General features: G+C 48.3%; 7 protein-coding genes across 7 annotated transcripts; 3 read left to right on the top strand and 4 right to left on the bottom strand.

Moving 5' to 3' along the window:
• Positions 1-7: 7 nt before the first annotated feature.
• On the bottom strand, positions 8-2,136 carry DEU56DRAFT_861032 (P-loop containing nucleoside triphosphate hydrolase protein). The gene is made up of 10 exons (XM_041355327.1): positions 1,972-2,136; positions 1,892-1,919; positions 1,814-1,841; positions 1,486-1,756; positions 1,298-1,437; positions 918-1,244; positions 702-852; positions 457-644; positions 267-396; positions 8-216 (listed from the first exon to the last, which is right to left on the bottom strand). The coding sequence occupies exons 1-10, from the start codon at positions 2,060-2,062 to the stop codon at positions 32-34; spliced, it is 1,539 nt and encodes a 512-aa protein (XP_041205792.1). The 5' UTR covers positions 2,063-2,136; the 3' UTR covers positions 8-31.
• Positions 2,137-6,834, bottom strand: DEU56DRAFT_817526 (TBCD protein). The gene is made up of 21 exons (XM_041353921.1): positions 6,607-6,834; positions 6,359-6,554; positions 6,029-6,311; positions 5,906-5,981; positions 5,644-5,860; positions 5,462-5,589; positions 5,156-5,413; positions 4,876-5,100; positions 4,714-4,814; positions 4,515-4,668; positions 4,347-4,466; positions 4,040-4,299; positions 3,844-3,982; positions 3,698-3,791; positions 3,272-3,641; positions 3,078-3,219; positions 2,806-3,029; positions 2,672-2,752; positions 2,540-2,624; positions 2,391-2,494; positions 2,137-2,342 (listed from the first exon to the last, which is right to left on the bottom strand). Exons 1-21 carry the CDS (start codon positions 6,766-6,768, stop codon positions 2,264-2,266), a joined length of 3,498 nt encoding a protein of 1,165 aa, XP_041205793.1. The 5' UTR covers positions 6,769-6,834; the 3' UTR covers positions 2,137-2,263.
• Positions 6,828-8,625, top strand: DEU56DRAFT_817531 (Bud-site selection protein). The gene is made up of 6 exons (XM_041353922.1): positions 6,828-7,060; positions 7,120-7,149; positions 7,207-7,295; positions 7,357-7,414; positions 7,466-8,151; positions 8,204-8,625. Exons 1-6 carry the CDS (start codon positions 6,989-6,991, stop codon positions 8,529-8,531), a joined length of 1,263 nt encoding a protein of 420 aa, XP_041205794.1. The 5' UTR covers positions 6,828-6,988; the 3' UTR covers positions 8,532-8,625.
• Positions 8,626-8,833: 208 nt separating this feature from the next.
• Positions 8,834-9,530, bottom strand: DEU56DRAFT_915224 (uncharacterized protein; the record flags this gene model as incomplete). The annotated part of the gene is made up of 2 exons (XM_041357716.1): positions 8,834-9,436; positions 9,492-9,530. The coding sequence occupies 2 exons, from the start codon at positions 9,528-9,530 to the stop codon at positions 8,834-8,836; spliced, it is 642 nt and encodes a 213-aa protein (XP_041205795.1).
• A 1,224-nt stretch (positions 9,531-10,754) lies between these two features.
• Positions 10,755-12,591, top strand: DEU56DRAFT_817545 (phosphatase 2C-like domain-containing protein). Its single transcript, XM_041353923.1, has 10 exons — positions 10,755-10,902; positions 10,961-10,970; positions 11,050-11,127; positions 11,201-11,299; positions 11,361-11,492; positions 11,546-11,622; positions 11,680-11,764; positions 11,819-11,875; positions 11,925-12,074; positions 12,122-12,591. Exons 1-10 carry the CDS (start codon positions 10,900-10,902, stop codon positions 12,355-12,357), a joined length of 927 nt encoding a protein of 308 aa, XP_041205796.1. The 5' UTR covers positions 10,755-10,899; the 3' UTR covers positions 12,358-12,591.
• A 178-nt stretch (positions 12,592-12,769) lies between these two features.
• On the top strand, positions 12,770-15,299 carry DEU56DRAFT_890757 (PP2C-domain-containing protein). The gene is made up of 10 exons (XM_041356287.1): positions 12,770-12,964; positions 13,023-13,044; positions 13,127-13,204; positions 13,278-13,367; positions 13,423-13,554; positions 13,608-13,684; positions 13,742-13,826; positions 13,877-13,933; positions 13,983-14,132; positions 14,180-15,299. Exons 1-10 carry the CDS (start codon positions 12,962-12,964, stop codon positions 15,076-15,078), a joined length of 1,593 nt encoding a protein of 530 aa, XP_041205797.1. The 5' UTR covers positions 12,770-12,961; the 3' UTR covers positions 15,079-15,299.
• On the bottom strand, positions 15,280-17,324 carry DEU56DRAFT_982371 (uncharacterized protein; the record flags this gene model as incomplete). The annotated part of the gene is made up of 2 exons (XM_041359889.1): positions 16,980-17,324; positions 15,280-16,920 (listed from the first exon to the last, which is right to left on the bottom strand). The coding sequence occupies exons 1-2, from the start codon at positions 17,241-17,243 to the stop codon at positions 15,280-15,282; spliced, it is 1,905 nt and encodes a 634-aa protein (XP_041205798.1). The 5' UTR covers positions 17,244-17,324.
• Between the last annotated feature and the right edge of the window lie 240 nt (positions 17,325-17,564).

Below are 17,564 nucleotides of genomic sequence, written 5' to 3' on the forward strand. Positions count from 1 at the left end.
CCTCTTGTAAGTAACAGTGCCTCCGTGTCCACTACATATCAATTAATTTCTCCTCCCCTTCTTCCTCTTCCTCACTAGCCTTCTTCGTAGCTTTCCTCCCATAGAACTCTCCAATAATCTTCGGATTTATACGGTTAAGCTGTTCCTTCGGGAAAATCCGAAGCAGAGACCAAGCCAAGTCGAGCGAATCAAAGATAGTACGAGACTCATAGGGTCCTGTATAGCCTTCAGCATAAACTCAACCCGGTCCGAAATCAATCACAAACCTTGGCCTACGAACTGCCGCTCAAACTTGTCCAAGAACTCTAGGGCCAGCTTATCTTCTGCTGACAGCGCCTCCTCTCCAACAACAGCCTTCATCGCTGCTGCATCACGACCGATCGCGTATTTAGCATACTGCACGAGTCCAAAAGGCAGTGAGATCTTCACTTCGGCTAATATGAAGGCACAACTCACCAATTGGTTCGAAACGTCACCATGATCCTTCCTCGTAAGCTTCTCGCCAATCGCGCTTTTCATCAACCGTGATAGAGATGGCAAAACATTGATGGGCGGGTATATCTGTCTGTTATGCAATTGACGGTCCACAAAGATCTGGCCCTCCGTAATGTACCCAGTCAGATCGGGAATAGGGTGTGTAATATCTGGCATCGTGGGTCAGCCCACAAACATTGAAGAAGAAAAAGGACCTATGACGTCACCATCGTTTGGCATGGTCAGAATGGGAATTTGAGTAATAGAACCATTACGACCCTCTACTCGCCCAGCTCGTTCGTAAATTGTCGACAAGTCTGTGTACATGTAACCGGGGTAGCCACGACGTCCAGGCACTTCTTCCCGAGCCGCAGAAACCTGCACATGAACCGCACTGCGGTAAGCGTCTTTCCAGAAAGACTCGACAGAAACCAAGAACGCACTTCACGCAAGGCATCCGCATAAGACGACATATCAGTCAAGATGACCAACACGTGTTTCTCCAGCTGGTATGCATAGTATTCTGCCGTAGTGAGCGCAAGACGGGGCGTAATAATACGCTCGATGGTGGGGTCGTTTGCAAGATTAAGGAACAACGTCACGCGATCGAGACTACCGTTTGACTCAAAGTCTTCTTTGAAGAACCGTGCGGTTTCCATGTTGACACCCATTGCCGCGAACACGACAGAGAAATTGTCTTCATGACCATCGTGAACGTCCTTTGTTGGCCGTTTCACCAGACCTGCTTGACGTACAATCTGGGCAGCGATCTACAAATTTCAATTAGCTCCTTTAAGAATTCCTTCGTGCGCTTCATACGCACCTCGTTGTGTGGCAAACCAGCAGCGGAGAATATGGGAATCTTTTGTCCACGAGCGATTGAGTTCATCGTATCAATCGTAGAAATCCCAGTTTGGATCATTTCCTCAGGATATATGCGCGAGTATGGGTTGATTGGGCATCCTGAGCTCCACTTAATACCAATGGTGGCCGAGTGAAGAACTGACCCACCATTAATGTCCAAGTAATCCTCAGCAAACACTTTTGGACCCTGATCAATGGGATTTCCAGAACCATTGAAGATACGACCAAGCATGTCCTCGGCCACAGGTAGTTTCATGCTGCTTCCTGTGAATTCGACATGCGTTGCTTTGACGTCCACCCCTGAAGTGCCTTCAAACACCTGAACAATCGCCTTCTTTCCTTGAACTTCCAAAACCTGGCCGCCTCGCTTCGATCCATCGGGCAAGGTTAGCTGTACGATCTCATTGTATGAAGGGAACTGCGCGGAAAGTAGTGAGCACAAGCCAATCCAAGTTAAAACTAAAACGCCGAGTACCTTGACATTGTCAAGCACGACAAGTGGGCTGTAGGGACCCGGTCAGATCAGTTATTAGCTATGACATGGTCCACTCACCCATTGATCGCAGAAACGGTGCGGTAGTCTTAAGGACTCGTCAATAAGTGCTCGGCGTCTTGCAATGCTTTGGGACGCACCAAGGTGTGGTTGGACGCGGTATTCCCGCGTCACTGCAGCTGCATTGATTGCGGCTAGCTCTCCGTCACTCATGCGAGGGTCTGCAGCCATGATGCACAGGTGAGGCTGGCGTTGGCGGGCGCAGGAGATTGTGCTTTCGGACCCAGTTTATTGAACAAGGCTATAGCAAACCGACTTTCCCACGCATCCCACATTAACACGCCCCCCGTATTCGACTACATTTCAGCTAAGGGTACGATATGATCTACATGCGACTGATCATGCGTACAGCTTGTACACTGGACAACGTTTTCATCGTTCGGTAATTGCTGAATACAGTAGCTCCGCGACGCGAGTGGCTGCCACCTTCGCTTCCATGCTTTCTGAGGACCTGTGATAATGTCAGCTATTTGAGGGAGAAAGGGGACACGGTTAAAACCATTCTGTTTCGAGAAGTAGTTCTTCGACTGCTTCATCTGCCTCCCAGCCGAGATCCCTGCTTTGAATGAACGTGTAAAGGTACTCAGCCGTACTGGTCCGGATCTAGTTTACGGTCAGTATCGTCGACCCGTGATGTAAAAATACGACCTTTGGATAAGGGTGAGAAAGGAAGTCGATGATTCGCTCCGAGGATGATTTCGAAACCGAGGAAACGACCAAGAGATTTACGACGCTACATATGGCTCAGTTGAGATGCTATCGTGGAATTAATAAACCCACATTTTCATGGACTCCTGCACTCGTTGTACATTCTTCAATCGCAAAACATTTCTCGTCGCAATGTCCAATAATTTCGCCAGTCTAAAAACATCGTCAGTTCGTTCGTTTCGACAGATACAGGAAACGACGACGACTTTGACGGGCCATTGTCAACGCTAGATAGGTGAGATAACACGTCTGCCTCCAAAAGCATGTTGAACGTTTGCAAGATAGGGACCACCACCGCATTCGACGTCGCTCTGCCTTGTGCACACTCAATGAGGTCGTCGCACAGCTCAAACAAACTATAGCCAGAATCGCCGGGGGACAATGGAAGACCTTGCGCAAAGGAAACTAGACTCGAAGAGGCTGGTCGATGCTAGTGACGCCATCAGAGAAACGAAATAAAGGTGCAAAGGAGACGGACCGTGCTTCCAGTTCTAGCCCCTACACTATGTATAAGGCCTGTCAGTAGAGGTTGTCGGTACTCCTGTACGCGGAGCAGCTCTACGGCTTTCGGAAATAACCATTCCCCAACACTCCAGCTGGTCATAGCGTCTGAGGTGTCACTGTTCGCAATGAGATGAATAGGTGCGAGCAACATAATCTTTAGCGATTCACTTAAGAAATAGCTTCATCATGAGTTCTGAGCCCTTAATACGCCATTCCTCTTGATGAGGAACGCTCGGGAGAGGGATGCGAAACAATCGCAATAAACAGTGTCCCGCGATTTGTCGTACGTTGTCCAATCTTTCGACACCCTGACGGAGAATTCTGGCTATCACACTGTGATACCTCTGAGCAGGCAAGTAGCTTGCGAATCCAGGCGTGCTTCCTGAAACACGAAACAGATCTTCGAAAATCGATGCTAGACCTTGAATGCACGCCATCCGTACCCACGAGCCAACGTCGCCACGCTCGTCCATCGTGTAATCATCCAGCCCGCTGTCAAGGGCATCAAGAACTCCACATATACTTTCTCCAATTAGATCTGAGGAAAGATGTTTCATTTACATCCGCCGCCGAACAGAAAATAAAAACACGAACACTCGGTGAGGCGAGGCAGTACATTCGCGATGATCTTGGGTAATGCTTGGAAGCAATTTCGACGTGCTTCAATGCTCAACATTCTTCTGGAGGACTGCGATCGCCGCTTGAATCGGCATAAAACCCTGAACAAGGGAAAATCTTACGTTGGGATCGACACTCTCCAACAAGCACTTGACTACCTCAGAGAAACCATGCGGATGCGCGTTGTAATTGAGAACCCCTAGAGTATAGCCAAGACTTTGCTGCAAGGACTGAGGGCCATGACGAAAGTCCTTGATTAATGTGCTGAGGGGGAATGTTAGTCAATGTGTTTGAAATGTAAGCGACAATTAATCTTATCTGTGTACGTCTGATGAGCAATCTATCAAGGAACTTGTTGTGGCCATGGCAGTGGCGGCAGCCTGTTGAACGGAAGAGCTTCTGTGTCGCAGTCCCTGGTCTACGATCTTTTTCCAATGGGGCACGGACGATTTTTCTTGAAGCTCAACCTCCTGTAATGTCAAGCTGCTTGCAATGAGATCGCACGCTGCCGCAAGTACTAGGGCGTTTCGTGGTGCCAACACGACATCTTGCGGAACAATCGCGATATGGGCAAATATCTGATAGGTGATCAACACGAGGGACACATTGAGAACTTCATACTCACCTTTCGCCGATTGATTGCATTTTCTTCACTCTCCTGAGCTCGGTACGCCTCAGAGATACCTGTTAGTGCTGCAAGTGCTCCATGCACATCGGATACATCAACGGAATTTAAAAATCCCGCCTACAGCAAAATGAGAAACGTCCTCCGTTGAATAGTCAGGAATTTCACCATCTTCGAAGCGCACTCTAGCCCTAGTGTATTCAAGTCGAGCTCGCATATCCGGCGCAAGGCCAGAGCACCCAACTCCCTCATCGCAACATCCCAGTGACGCAAAGTGATCGAAATGATGTGATCGATCAGGAATGATCTGTACTCCAGGTGCCTAGGAGGGTTATTAACAGTCCTTCCTTGTGAAGAAGCGACTTACTCAGCGACCTGCGGAGCAGCGACTGTGAATGCGTTCCGTCGCACGCTGACTGCATAGAAGTCGGTTTTTCTAAGGACGTCGATACCATGTGGGAACAGCGCCTGAAACACATTGCATGAACTTTCAACGTAATTTACCTGAGACAAGCACATCAAGGTGTACCATTCTGCCAACATGTTCTTGGAAGGCGGCACTAGCCGCTCTTCGAATGTGAATTTCCCTGTCGAACAACGCCACAGAAACGAGCCATTGCGCGAGTTCACGAGCATAGGGAGAGAAGGATTCCGGATCTTGTGCTCTCGCTAAAGCCCAGATCACATAGGCCGCAGCGTCCCGTACGTTTGATCCAATGGAATGGGCCCCCTTACGTATATCGAAGTAGAGGGCCTAATGTGCATTATCAACATATGAAACCAATTAATTCATATCTGACTTTTCTCACTTTTGAGAGCCAGCCCAAGAGGCTTCCTAGTGCAGCAGTTTGAACAAGACCTCTGCGTGCCATCTCTGCTGACGCAAGAGAGGCGCCATGCCAAGTGGCCTTGGCAATAGCAGGGGTGTCATAAACACTCGCTCCGGCTACAGAATGGATCGAAAAAAGACCGAGAATCGTCTCTAATACCTGAGAGGAGAAATCCGACGGAAGGCGTTCTGAAAGACGAGCAATGCCTTTGGCTGCTGACCATCGTACCACTGTGTCCTATACTTTGTGTAATCGATGGTCACACGTGACATATGGAAAAAATACCTTGTCCTGCAGGCTCTTGAACAGAGACTCCAAAATTGTGTCGATTTCTTCAGGGACGTCGATATCCTCATCGTCGTCTAAGTTCCCGTTCTCAGTCTCGTTGATGATATTACCATCCAGGCTGCGGACTGTGAAATTACGGATTAAATCGTTGACCACGTTGACATGTGAGTTAACATTACACGTTAACTTGGATTTAGACACCTTCGGGGGTATCAAACGTAATGCGACGCGCGAGAGCAGTTTCGTGCGATATTTTCGAACCAGCGTGTTGCTGGCCAATGTGGTACTCTGTTCTAAGGTATCCGTAATTTCCAAGAACTGTTGCGTAAAGGCCTGCAGATGTTCAGAGGAACTAGATTTGACCAATTCACAAAGGACTTGCAATACTCCTATAGACTACTTCAAGTGAGCCGCATTTCAGAGAGCACCAAGTCATCGTACCAGGATGATATCCGAAGAGCGAAATACTGTTATTGACCACTCAACGAAAGAGGCAAATCGCTGCCTGGTGTCCTTTCTTAAAGAAGTTCAGGAAATGCAGGGCATCGTGTGCATTGAGCTCACCGTGCGTAGAAGCGTGCCAAAAGGGTGGCCGCTCCTTCACGCTCTAAACCAGCCATATTCAGGCGATCTTTTCCAACAAGCTCGATTGCATCTGCTGTTTCGCCGGATCGAGTAGCATCATCGAATTTCTGTAAGTCGAAAGGTATCCGACAAATGAGAGATAGCCAAAGCAGCACGGCATATCGCAGTCCCCATTGACTGAGCTCCTTCACTGGCCCTGACGGTAACCGAATGAAATCCAAAGCAATTGAGAGATCGGCCACCTCATGAGGGAAGAATCGAGCTGCTTGGAATGAATATAAGGGGAAGATGTCACAAAGGGCCACTGACTTATTGTCTTAAACCCGCGGAACTTGATATAGTTATGAAGAAGATCTGCTAGGCGTTCCACACGGCTACGAGAAGACTGAGAGCCTCGTGCATTAACGCATGTCATTGCATATTTTCTAAGGCATCCTGCGACGGGAGACACGAGGCTTTCAAGATACGGGTCCAACAGATACGATTGCTCTTGGTATTCTCCAAACTTTCTCGACCACATCAAGGTACGTCAACCCTGGATATGAGGGATGACTTACAATCATCATTAATTTTCGACTGCAATCAAGTTCTACATCTTCCTCTTCGCGACTGGGTTCTACGAACAAATCAACTGCCAGCAGGGTGTTTTGAGCTGCTACGAACTCGTCACGGCGCTCGAAAGCTGCGAATAGTCTGGTTTCCTGTGAATCCTCGTCCATGACCACCGTGTCATTGACAAAGTGAACAGCGAAAGTCGACAGTACTAACACGATGCTTGATCGTCAGTAGTCCATTTACGTCAGCGGCTTCAATATGTGCCAAGCGCCTAAAAGTCATACAGGACTTTTACAGTGCTACATGAACCTGCTATATAATACTCTACCGACCTCTCAATCCCATCACACGAACTCTAGCTCAGTGGAGACATAGAAAATATTGATGTCACCTGCTGAGGCGTCAGTAACAACGACGAAGAGAAAGAGGCAACATCCGAGTCAAGCTGATGAGACGGTGCGCATCACAAACGGGATTTCGCACAATGGTTTACTCATTTGTACTGGTCATCCTAGCACATCGGGACCACGTTAGAGAAGAAACTGGCACGTCTCGTCCTCAATCTATAGCCCCCAGATCTTAATATTTGATTGTTCATCAAGTATCATGACGCAAAGGAGGTCAGGAAGGCCGCGAAGAAGGCAAAGACCTTCGAGATGCAGAAGATTTTGAAGAAAATGAAAGACGCGAGGTGTGTATTCAGTTCCGTCATGATTATAGTAGAGCGTTTTTTTTGATAATTCATTTCCCAGACTCAAAGGCGACGATAATACGGTGAAGGATATTGAAGCACAACATATGGCTCTCAAGGTGAGTGTACACAACGCGACCGATATACGTCCTTATCGAACAATTTACTAGCGGCTCGACCCTGAGCCTATCGCCGACTCAGCTCTCTCAACGAAAATAAAGAAAGATAAATTCCTTTCACAAGATCCCAACTTGCAATTTGCGATGACAAAGTCATTGTCTTCCAGCTCGATTGCACCTGCTATACCTGGATCCGCAGCAGGCATAGTCCAAAGCAGGCTACTTAGTTCCAAGGTCCTGGCGGCTGATGTTTCACGTATAATCGAGGGACTTCGGCGCTTACTGAACCCTGTGGAGCGGGCCCACCACGCAACAGATGACAACGCCGAAGTATCGCCGCCTCGAAAGAAGAAACAGAAGACACAACAAAAAGAGGGTTTACCCAAGGTCCCTCCAGCAGATGTTCCTTCTGAGGATGAGCCAAACTCAAATATTGAACACGATGGCTGGGAGTCAGGCACGGTTAGCGACGGCGATCATTCTGTCCAGGGAGATTCGGGGGTTGTGGAGATGTTTGATGAAGAAGACAACTCCGTCTCGGAGGGTGGCGATGATGACCCCCCTGCCCCTCGCGAACGACCAAGTCAGGGGAAATCAAAGGCAACGCAATCTACTTTCCTACCTTCCCTTTCGGTGGGTTTTGTTCGCGGAGACTCGGACACCGATTTTAGCGACAGCGAGGACAAAGCAGCTGACACAGCAAAGAAGAACAGACGAGGTCAGCGGGCACGTAGGGCGTAAGTTTGTGCCGTTTGATTTTAGAATTATTAAACTTAATTTCTTCTTCAGAATATGGGAGAAGAAATTTGGAAGACATGCCAATCATGTGATGAAGCAAAAAGCTTCTGACCGTCACGACGCCCCTTCCGGCATTACTATGGTTCGCAAAGATCAGCGCCAACACAGGAATAGCAATCACGATTCCGATGGCGCGCCGTTCTCCGGTCGCAGGCAGAATATCCGAATACCAGACAAGAACAGAGACAACGCCTCAGCTCACCTCGTGCCAGGTAGCCGTAAGGAAGAGAAATCACTTCATCCATCTTGGGAGGCTAAGAAAAAACAACAAAATGTCGCAATCGTGCCTGCACAGGGCACAAGAATTGTATTCAGTTAGTCTTAAGACGTTATTCTGACGAAGACATGACATCATATGAATACAATATATACATAATCCAATTCTCTAGTTGTCGTTGCACGAGTATAAAGGAAAACTGTTGGAGTATGACGCTTGCGTAAAAGAACGGTCAAACTTGCCTAGAAGCATGACGCGTGCGTAAGACAAAGTGTCTAGAAGCGTGATGCGTGCGTAAAATATCGCTATGGAACTTGTCTTGACATACGACCAGCAAAAGTTGTGGAAATGAAATTTGAATAGTGAGGGTGTTTCATCGCAAACGGCCATATACAAGATGAAATTCACGTTTTGCAAACGTGTCTCTTCCCCCCCTGCATCCTACATTCCCTAGAGCACCACATATCTCCACACCGGGGGCAGCGCGGGAAGTCCCTACCTGTTTTCAAACAGGCGACGCATATAGTACGACACGATAGTTTTGAGGCATTCTCGATAGCTTCAAGAATAGGACAGAGTGTAGAGACATTGTCCCCAAGAGGTGATGCAGGCGGGGAATCATGTGAGGATGAAACACCGATGGGGTGTGAACCCAAGCTTGAGTTCATAGATGAAGTGCGACTTATAGATGGGCGATGAGGTGAACGAGACCGTGATCGAGGTAGATCGGGGGGTTCAAAGTTGTATTCGTTTGCCCACTCCGTGTCCGGTTGCTTCCCGCGTGATTTGGAAGGGACAGAGAAAGACGAGCGGAGCCATAAGACCGCTGGTACGGTAGTGGTAAATGAACCATAAGCTTGGAGGTCGCCTTGAACGGCCTCAGCAGAGGATGGTTCGTAGAGCTTTTTGGGAAACCTTGATGAAGTAGACGACTGGGAGTTCATGGAAGAGCGCGAGATACTCCATGTCCGTTTGCGACTATGAACAAATGAAGCATATTTCTGATGCTGTGACAAAGCCGGACATATAAGGATGGTGTCGACGTTGAGCGTAGTAACATACCTCAGAGTTGCTGTGCAATGCATGATGTGAAGAGTTCATTGTGAGGTATAGAGTTGGGCTTTCCTACACACTCTTTTGAGGCTAAATAAATATGCCAACAGATAATCCTAGTTATCGGCCAATGGAGGGTCTCTGTTGAGACTCGTCAATGATCTCAAAAGCGGGAACCGTGGAGATAAGCATTGCCGGAAAAGATAAAAAGAGATGACGACTTACTGGGACCTCCGCACGACTTGCGTGGCAAATGAGCACGGCAGAGGAAGGAGGAAAAGTGGTCGTGTGCCAGGCCGTTTTTTTAGCGGGAACTGTGTGGCCAAATACGAAGCACTTTTTACGGCATAGAATGGATAAACCGAGAAGCAACTTGCCGTTTGCCCAGGCCCTGTACACATTTAGAAGGTGATATCGTATCAGTGCGCTGTCACCTGTGAGCAAACTTGAAAGTGCGACCTGAAATTTCGATAATCGTTCATTCTTATCCCAAGGTGGAAAACTCTGGACTGGGCCACTGGGTCGCTTCATAGTTCACGTGCTTTGCGATAGCTTCCAGCGAGCGTTTTGCGACACGCACTGGCTACCATTATTATGTCGGCAGATGTATATGCCAAGACAACGTTAGGACTATGATCCCAATCACCTTACCCGAGTTCGAGCGGGTCACATGATAGAGAATGTGCGGTCCGGGCGGTCGCACTTTGGTGGTACATAGACTGGCGCGCCAAAACAACTGCTCAACGAAACAACGGACTAATGGGCCAACGCGACGCCTTCATCCTATACCAAGGGTTGGGGCCTAGAGCGTGTGCGTTGCTTTAGTCAAGTTCTTACACGTCGCGGTATGCGAGCGGACAAAACTGACAACTTACTTGGTGACAAGACATGTGCAAAGATTTGAAAGTTTGAAACAAGATGTTCAAAGGGATGGCCTGAAATCCGGGATGTCATGACAGAGGATGTTATCGACCTTGGGGCCTAGACACTTTTCCCTGGAAATAGAACATATGCACGCTTGCGGCAGTTACGGTGCTGCCGCACTGGTCAATATTATAGCACAATCAAGAACCTGATTTAATTGTGATTCAAGCGCGATGCTCTGCTACTACGTACCCTGCTGCTGCTTGCTGTCCTATCCCGGATTCGCCAGTGTACGTACTAGGGCTACGAAGTACCCACTCGGCAAGGGTTGTTCAGCGAAGTTGAAAATTTGTACCTATTTGTACTTGATTACTTAACTTTTTTGAACTTTATATTGTGCTGAACACCCTTGCCGAGTGGGTATAGGAGTCTGCGAAGCAGCAGTCAGCATCAACTCCGATCTTTTGAAAACCCTAGACAAACAAGGCAAAATAGGAATGACTTGCGTGCTTGCTGTGCTTATCATGATTGACCAGCATAGAGGAGTCTGACCATGGTAAGCTTGACACATCTCATCAGTATATAGCCAGTCTCATTATTCGGCCATTCATTAGAATCGACCAGGTATGAAGCCCTCGTGCAGCCTTTTGGACGACGTTTTTGCTTCAAGAAACACACTCATGACCTATCCCTATCTCTATAGATACAAGGAAGTACTCAGAGACGGGAGAAGATGATCGATATCTATTTGCAGTTTCTGAGATGCAAGGATGGAGATTTAGTGCGTAACCGGTTTTTCGGCCGCGGTTCTGATGTGATCTCACACATCTCGCGTATCTGTGTCCTAATTGCAGCTATGGAGGATACTCATGTGACCATGCCAACCCTTGCAGAGGGGCCAGAGGGCACAACAGATAAAAACTCATTCTTTGCTGTTTATGATGGGCACGGTGGTAATTGCCTCCTAATCCTTTTTGCGGATCCAAGCCTCGAGCTCAGTCTGATTCTTCACAGGAAGTGCCGTTGCGAGGTTTGCGAAGAACAACGTTCACAAGCGACTGATTTCAGATGAGGCATATCGTGAAAAGCGTTATGAGGAAGCGTTTAAGAAAGCGTTCCTCGGCACCGATGAAGATCTCCTCGCTGGTATGCTATATCGTCTTATTGTCTCTGCACACACTCCACTCATTTCAACACAGATTCGTTGCGTGATTACGGTTCTACAGGTTGTACTGCTGTGGCTGCTTTGATAACGGACGATAACAAGATTTATGTGGTACACCAATTTTTCCTTCTATATTTCATTGTCCTTTTGCCAATGCTTGCCTGACAGGCCAATGCTGGCGATTGCCGGGCTGTTCTTAGCGTGAAAGGTATAGCCAGGCCTTTGAGTTTTGACCATAAACCAGTAATGGAGAGTACGTTGGCTATTCAAATATTGAGTCATTATCTTTGTTCACCGGTCTCTTCAGCTGAACGGAGACGGATCGAGGAAGCTGGAGGATACATAGACGACTCACGTGTTAATGGTGAGTCATCCGGTCACTCTCTGGGGTTGTACTTACTATGGATTTTTAGGAAATCTTTCGTTGTCTCGGGCTATGGGAGATTTCGAGTTCAAGAGAAACCACGCACTCAGTCCTCAAAAACAAATGATTACAGCCGATCCTGATGTCACCGTTCACGATGTTACAGACGAGGATGAGTTCCTAGTCCTGGCCTGTGATGGTAAGACGGCAAGTCCTAAGCACGACGTGATTCCAACTTTTCGTCAGGTATCTGGGATCCTACAACTTCACAAGAGGTCGTTGACTTCGTCCGGCAAAGAGTTTCACATGACTGGGAACTCGAGGAGATCGGAGAGAAGATGTGCGACCATTGTCTTGCTCCATATAGATCACCTTATCATGGTATCGGATGCGATAACATGACTATCATCATTGTGGCTCTTCTTCGCGGAAGGACAAAACAAGAATGGTACGACTGGATCAAAGACTCGGAAGTACGATGATTACGGGCCAACGAGCAATAGTATTCAATCATATAGGTACTGCATTGAAATGTAATGGTCACAAGGACTTCCTTCGGTCGGCAGTCGCAGCATGTCATTGTGTTCATAATAGTAACTCGGAAAATACAATCATCAGCAAACTACTGATTTTCCCCTGGAAATAGAACGGGCCTGCAGTCACGGTGCCGCACTGGTCAATACACAATTAAGAACCTGATTTAATTGTGATTCAAGGTCATTACGCGATGCTCTGCTACTACGTACCCTGCTGCGGCTGCTTGTTGCCCTATCCCGGATTCGCCAGTGTACGTACTAGGGCTAGGAAGTAGCATGCACAGCCAGCATCAACTCGGATCATATCACAAGTTCTTGCCAGCTGAAAACCCTAGCAGACAAACAAGACAAAATAGGAATGACTTGCGTGCTTGCTGTGCTCATTGACCAGCATAGACCATATCTGTGTCCTCTTGAAAAATTTACCCTCTCCCTTCATTTCCATCCTTTCGATTCACGAAACTACAGGAGTCTGACCCATTCTGATTCGGTTCATTGGCTAAGCGATTACTTTCTGCTTTTTTACGTCTTTCTCCATCAATAGCGAGGCATGGTAAGCTTGACACATCTCATCAGTATATGGCCAGTCTCATTATTCGGTCATTCATTAGGGTCAAACACTCTCAGCGCCAGGTATGAAGCCCTCGTGCAGCCTTCTGGACGACGTTTTACTCCAAGAAACACACTCATGACCTATCCCTGTTTGTTTCTACAGCTACAGAGAAGAAATCAGAGACGGGAGAAGATGATCGATATCTATTTGCAGTTTCTGAGATGCAAGGATGGAGAATTAGTGCGTAACCGGTTTTTCGGCCGCGGTTCTGATGTGATCTCACACATCTCGCGTATCTGTGTCCTTATTGCAGCTATGGAGGATGCTCATGTGACCATGCTAACCCTTGCAGAGAGCACAACAGATAAAAACACATTCTTTGCTGTTTATGATGGGCACGGTGGTAATTGTTTCCTAATTCTTTTTGCGGGTCCAAGCCTCGAGCTGATTCTTCACAGGAAGTACCGTTGCGAGGTTTGCGGGGAAGAACGTTCACAAGCGACTAATTTCAGAAGAGGCATATCGTGAAAAACGTTATGATGAAGCGCTTAAGAAAGCGTTCCTCGGCACCGATGAAGATCTCCTCGCTGGTACGCTATATCGTCTTATTGTCTCTGCACACACTCCACTCATTTCAACACAGATCCGTCGCATACCCGCGACCCATCAGGCTGTACTGCTGTGGCTGCTTTGATAACGGACGATAACAAGATTTATGTGGTACACCAATTTTTCCTTCTATATTTCATTGTCCTTTTGCCAATGCTTGCCTGACAGGCCAATGCTGGCGATTCCCGGTCTGTTCTTAGCGTGCAAGGTACAGCCAAACCTTTGAGTTTTGACCATAAACCATCAAGCGAGAGTACGTTGACTATCCAAATATGAATCATTTTTGTTCAACGGTCTCTTCAGCTGAACGGAAACGAATTACGGAAGCTGGAGGATACGTAGAATATGGACGTGTTAATGGTGAGTCATCCGGTCACTCTCTGGGGTTGTACTTACTATGGATGTTTAGGAAATCTTGCGTTGTCTCGGGCTTTGGGAGATTTCGAGTTCAAGAAAAACTACGCACTCGGTCCTCAAAAACAAATTATTACTGCCGATCCTGATATCACCGTTCACGATGTTACAGACGAGGATGAGTTCCTGATCCTGGCCTGTGATGGTAAGATGACAAGTCCTAAGCACGACGTGGTTCTAACTTTTCGTCAGGTATCTGGGATTGTCTATCTTCACAAGCTGTCGTCGACTTCGTCCGGCTAAAAGTGTCAGAGGGCTTGGAACTCAAGGAGATCGGAGAGATGATGTGCGAGCACTGTCTTGCTCCAGATACCTCATCGGGGTCTGGTATCGGATGCGATAACATGACTGTCCTCATTGTGGCTCTTCTTCATGGAAGGACAAAGCAAGAATGGTACGACTGGGTCAAAGATCGTGTCAAGAACCGCTTCGGTTACGCAACACCTGACACTATTCCGCCAATCTATTCATCAGACCGACTGTCATCATACAGAGCGCGAAGAGAGGCACAGCAAGAGAGGGACAGGTTGAGGAGGGAGCGAGGCGAGGACAACTCGACAAGCAGTTTGTTTGGTGGAAACAGTCCATTTGCTCGTGTCTTGGGAAGCACTGGTGGCATCTCTTTCCACCCGGGTTCGGGGATCCTGAGCGACACTGGTCGCCTCATGTTCGCCAATAATGACGATGAGGACGACAGTGGCGATGATATGGACACGTCATTTAGCGGGCGCTCATTTTTCAGCGACACATTCGGGCTTCCCCGAGCACAGCCACCGGACGCTGGAGCTGGTTTGCGGGCACGTCTTGCCTCCTTTGAGGTCGACGATGACTTTGACGATGAAGAGACTGGCGGGCACTTTGATGGTGTTGCACGGATTGAAGAGGTTCAGGATGATGAAGGGACTAGCCCCTTTGATGAAGTGAATGACGCCCCGAAATCCCCCAGTCCATCACCTAGTCCGCCAAATCCTAGAATCAACGGAGACGTCACTCCCGTTCAGCAATTCAAGGTGCCTCTTCAAAGCGACGGCGATCCCGCGATGAACGTTGACGGCTTAATGGCCTCCAGTGATGACCCTTTGAAGGCATAGCTGTATTTCTCAATATGTTGTAACTTTCCTTTCACCTGTCAGTGTTGTGTATTGGGCTACCTTGTGCTTCCTCTCTAACTATTTTCTTCCTACCCGTCGCCTTCAAAGCTTGACGATTCATGATTCCCTCCTGTGGCATCACAAGTATTATATGTACTCTTCGAGCTACAGGCTGTCCACTGTACTTTCCTCCAATTTTATTCAAAAGATGTTGTCCATCACTACTAGCTCGTTCTCGCATAGACAGACGATAGTGTGCCCCTGCACCGTTTTGAACGTACCGACACCTAACAGAGAACCAGCGCCTCCATCACCAACTTTCAATACACTTTGTTTGGCCCAAATTTGACCCGGAAGCCCACCACGGTAAATGTATACGTTCCCTCCTCGATCCCTACTGCCGTTCTCGAACGCCAAAACTGCTTTTGATGAGACATGATATGTGAAGCGTGTGTCACGCTTGGAGGCGAGCACGAAGGCGAGCGCCGAGAAAGTTGCACTGTGCGTCCAAGTGGGCAGAGAACCCACCGTCTGTGCCTCATCCAGCGTGAACAGGGTGCCATCGATTCCATTCTTCACAACCATAGACGCTCCTGGACCTGAACCAGGAAGATCGATCGACAGAACGTTGCATACAGAATCACCAAAGCCAGATGACCACACAGGGATCCCTCCATCCTCACCCACCCACGTCAAGAAGGCCACTCGTCCGACTGAAGAGTCAACTTCCTCATCGACCTCTCCCTGAGCAAGTGTTGGCACCCCTCGGCCCAATCCAAGCCCGCTCATATCCTCTCCACTTTGGAGTGCAGCTGTATACTTCTCCAACGACTCTCGGATGAGGTAGAGCTCTGAAGGGTCGAGGGTTTCTGGAACTTCCTCCTCTCCACCCGGAGTACCCGCAGATGCAAATATATGCATCCACCGACTATCTTCACGCTGCTTGTCCAGATGCAACGTGAGCAATCCAAATGAGTGCTCTCCCTCGCGATCCCAGGTCCAGAAACTGGTGGAGGTTTGAATACCGTCCCAGAGCTGTTTGGCAGAATAGCGGGGAAGAGGGACGCCTTCGACATGTGACGTGCTCTGGACGTGCACCGTCAAGGTCTTTTGGGAAAATGTCACCTTGATGCTTGATGTTGGAGTTGTGGCTGGGAGGGGGAAGGCCACTGTCACGGAATCAGATGTCTGTGTCCAGGAATATGGTGGGGGTCTGGGGGGAGTCTCCACATCTAACTTTTCATCCAGACGCGGAATAGGGGCCATTTCATCTGGCGAGGGTTCGTATGAAAGTGGGGCTGGTTGGTTGAGCTCGCGATAGACGGAGCTACCAGCCAGAAGATAACATTTTCGAGAGTTATCGTACTCCATGAATATAGGTACATCCTGTCCCCGCCTCCTCCAAAGAATGTCAAGAGGAGCGAGATCGCCCTTCTGGGTTGGAAGAGGCAGCAAGAATCTCGCAGCCCAGACGTCAAATTCAGAAGTGTGACTTGTCGTCGATTGCATTGGAGAGGCTTCGGGGCCTCCGTAGAAGCGAGAAGACAGAAGCGCTATAGCTGCGCCATCAGATGTCTTAGCGACAGAGTGGATGCGAAATGGAGCCGGAGCTGAATGAAGAGTTTGCGTAACATTAGAGAGCTCAAAGCAGCCTAGGTTAGTAGCAGCTCCTTCTACAGGAAGTGCGAGGATGTAGAGAGCCCCTTGGCCATCGGCGACGAATGCAGTCCTTGCGTCAAGAAACACTGCTGATGGATACTCGCGATGGACCTGTACAGCTGCGGGAGCGCTGATTGGAGCGGGAAGTTCATAAACCACAGTAAATGATGGCATGTGACTGTCCTACTTGTGCACGATGTGAGACTCTTGATGGAACAAGGGATGGTATCGCAAAAGCGTACATTCATGAAGTCGACGAGGATAACATGATGTTCCGAGTCAATATATAGACACCTGCCGCTGTCATTTGCCATGGCCAGATGATTATGTGTGATCCTGCTCTGGACCTCCTTGAAAGATAGTGGAGACCGCCCAGAATTAGCGACTTGTGTGGGTCTGTATTCAAGGCCGAAGCGCGTCACAGCGTCTTCTTGTGAGATTACCGCCAATTTGTAACCCTCAAACTTTGGGTTCAGGAGGGCATGGTTTGGCGTGAAACTTGACATCACGATGATGTGGAATGACACAGGAGAGATGTGATAACTAAAACTCTTATAAGCACGCCGGCTGGTTCCACTCCTTTTTCGGGCTCATCAATGTTTTGTGAGCAGCGCAGCGTTTTTACCTGTGCCCCAAATAGACCCAAACAGCTCCTGACTTCGCGCTACATTGCATACATTGGAAGTCCCATATACGAGTTCAATTAACCATCAACCTTTCAAGATTCAACGAGTCGACGTTCAACAACCCTACCCCAACCATCCATCCAATACCCGTCGATCCTCACCCCAACGATACGCGTCTTCGTTCTCATTTTCATCTGACGC

The sequence above is a fragment of the Suillus clintonianus genome, assembly GCF_016758775.1.
Source record: "Suillus clintonianus strain FC179 chromosome Unknown DEU56scaffold_65, whole genome shotgun sequence".
NCBI classification, from domain to species: Eukaryota; Fungi; Basidiomycota; class Agaricomycetes; order Boletales; family Suillaceae; genus Suillus; species Suillus clintonianus.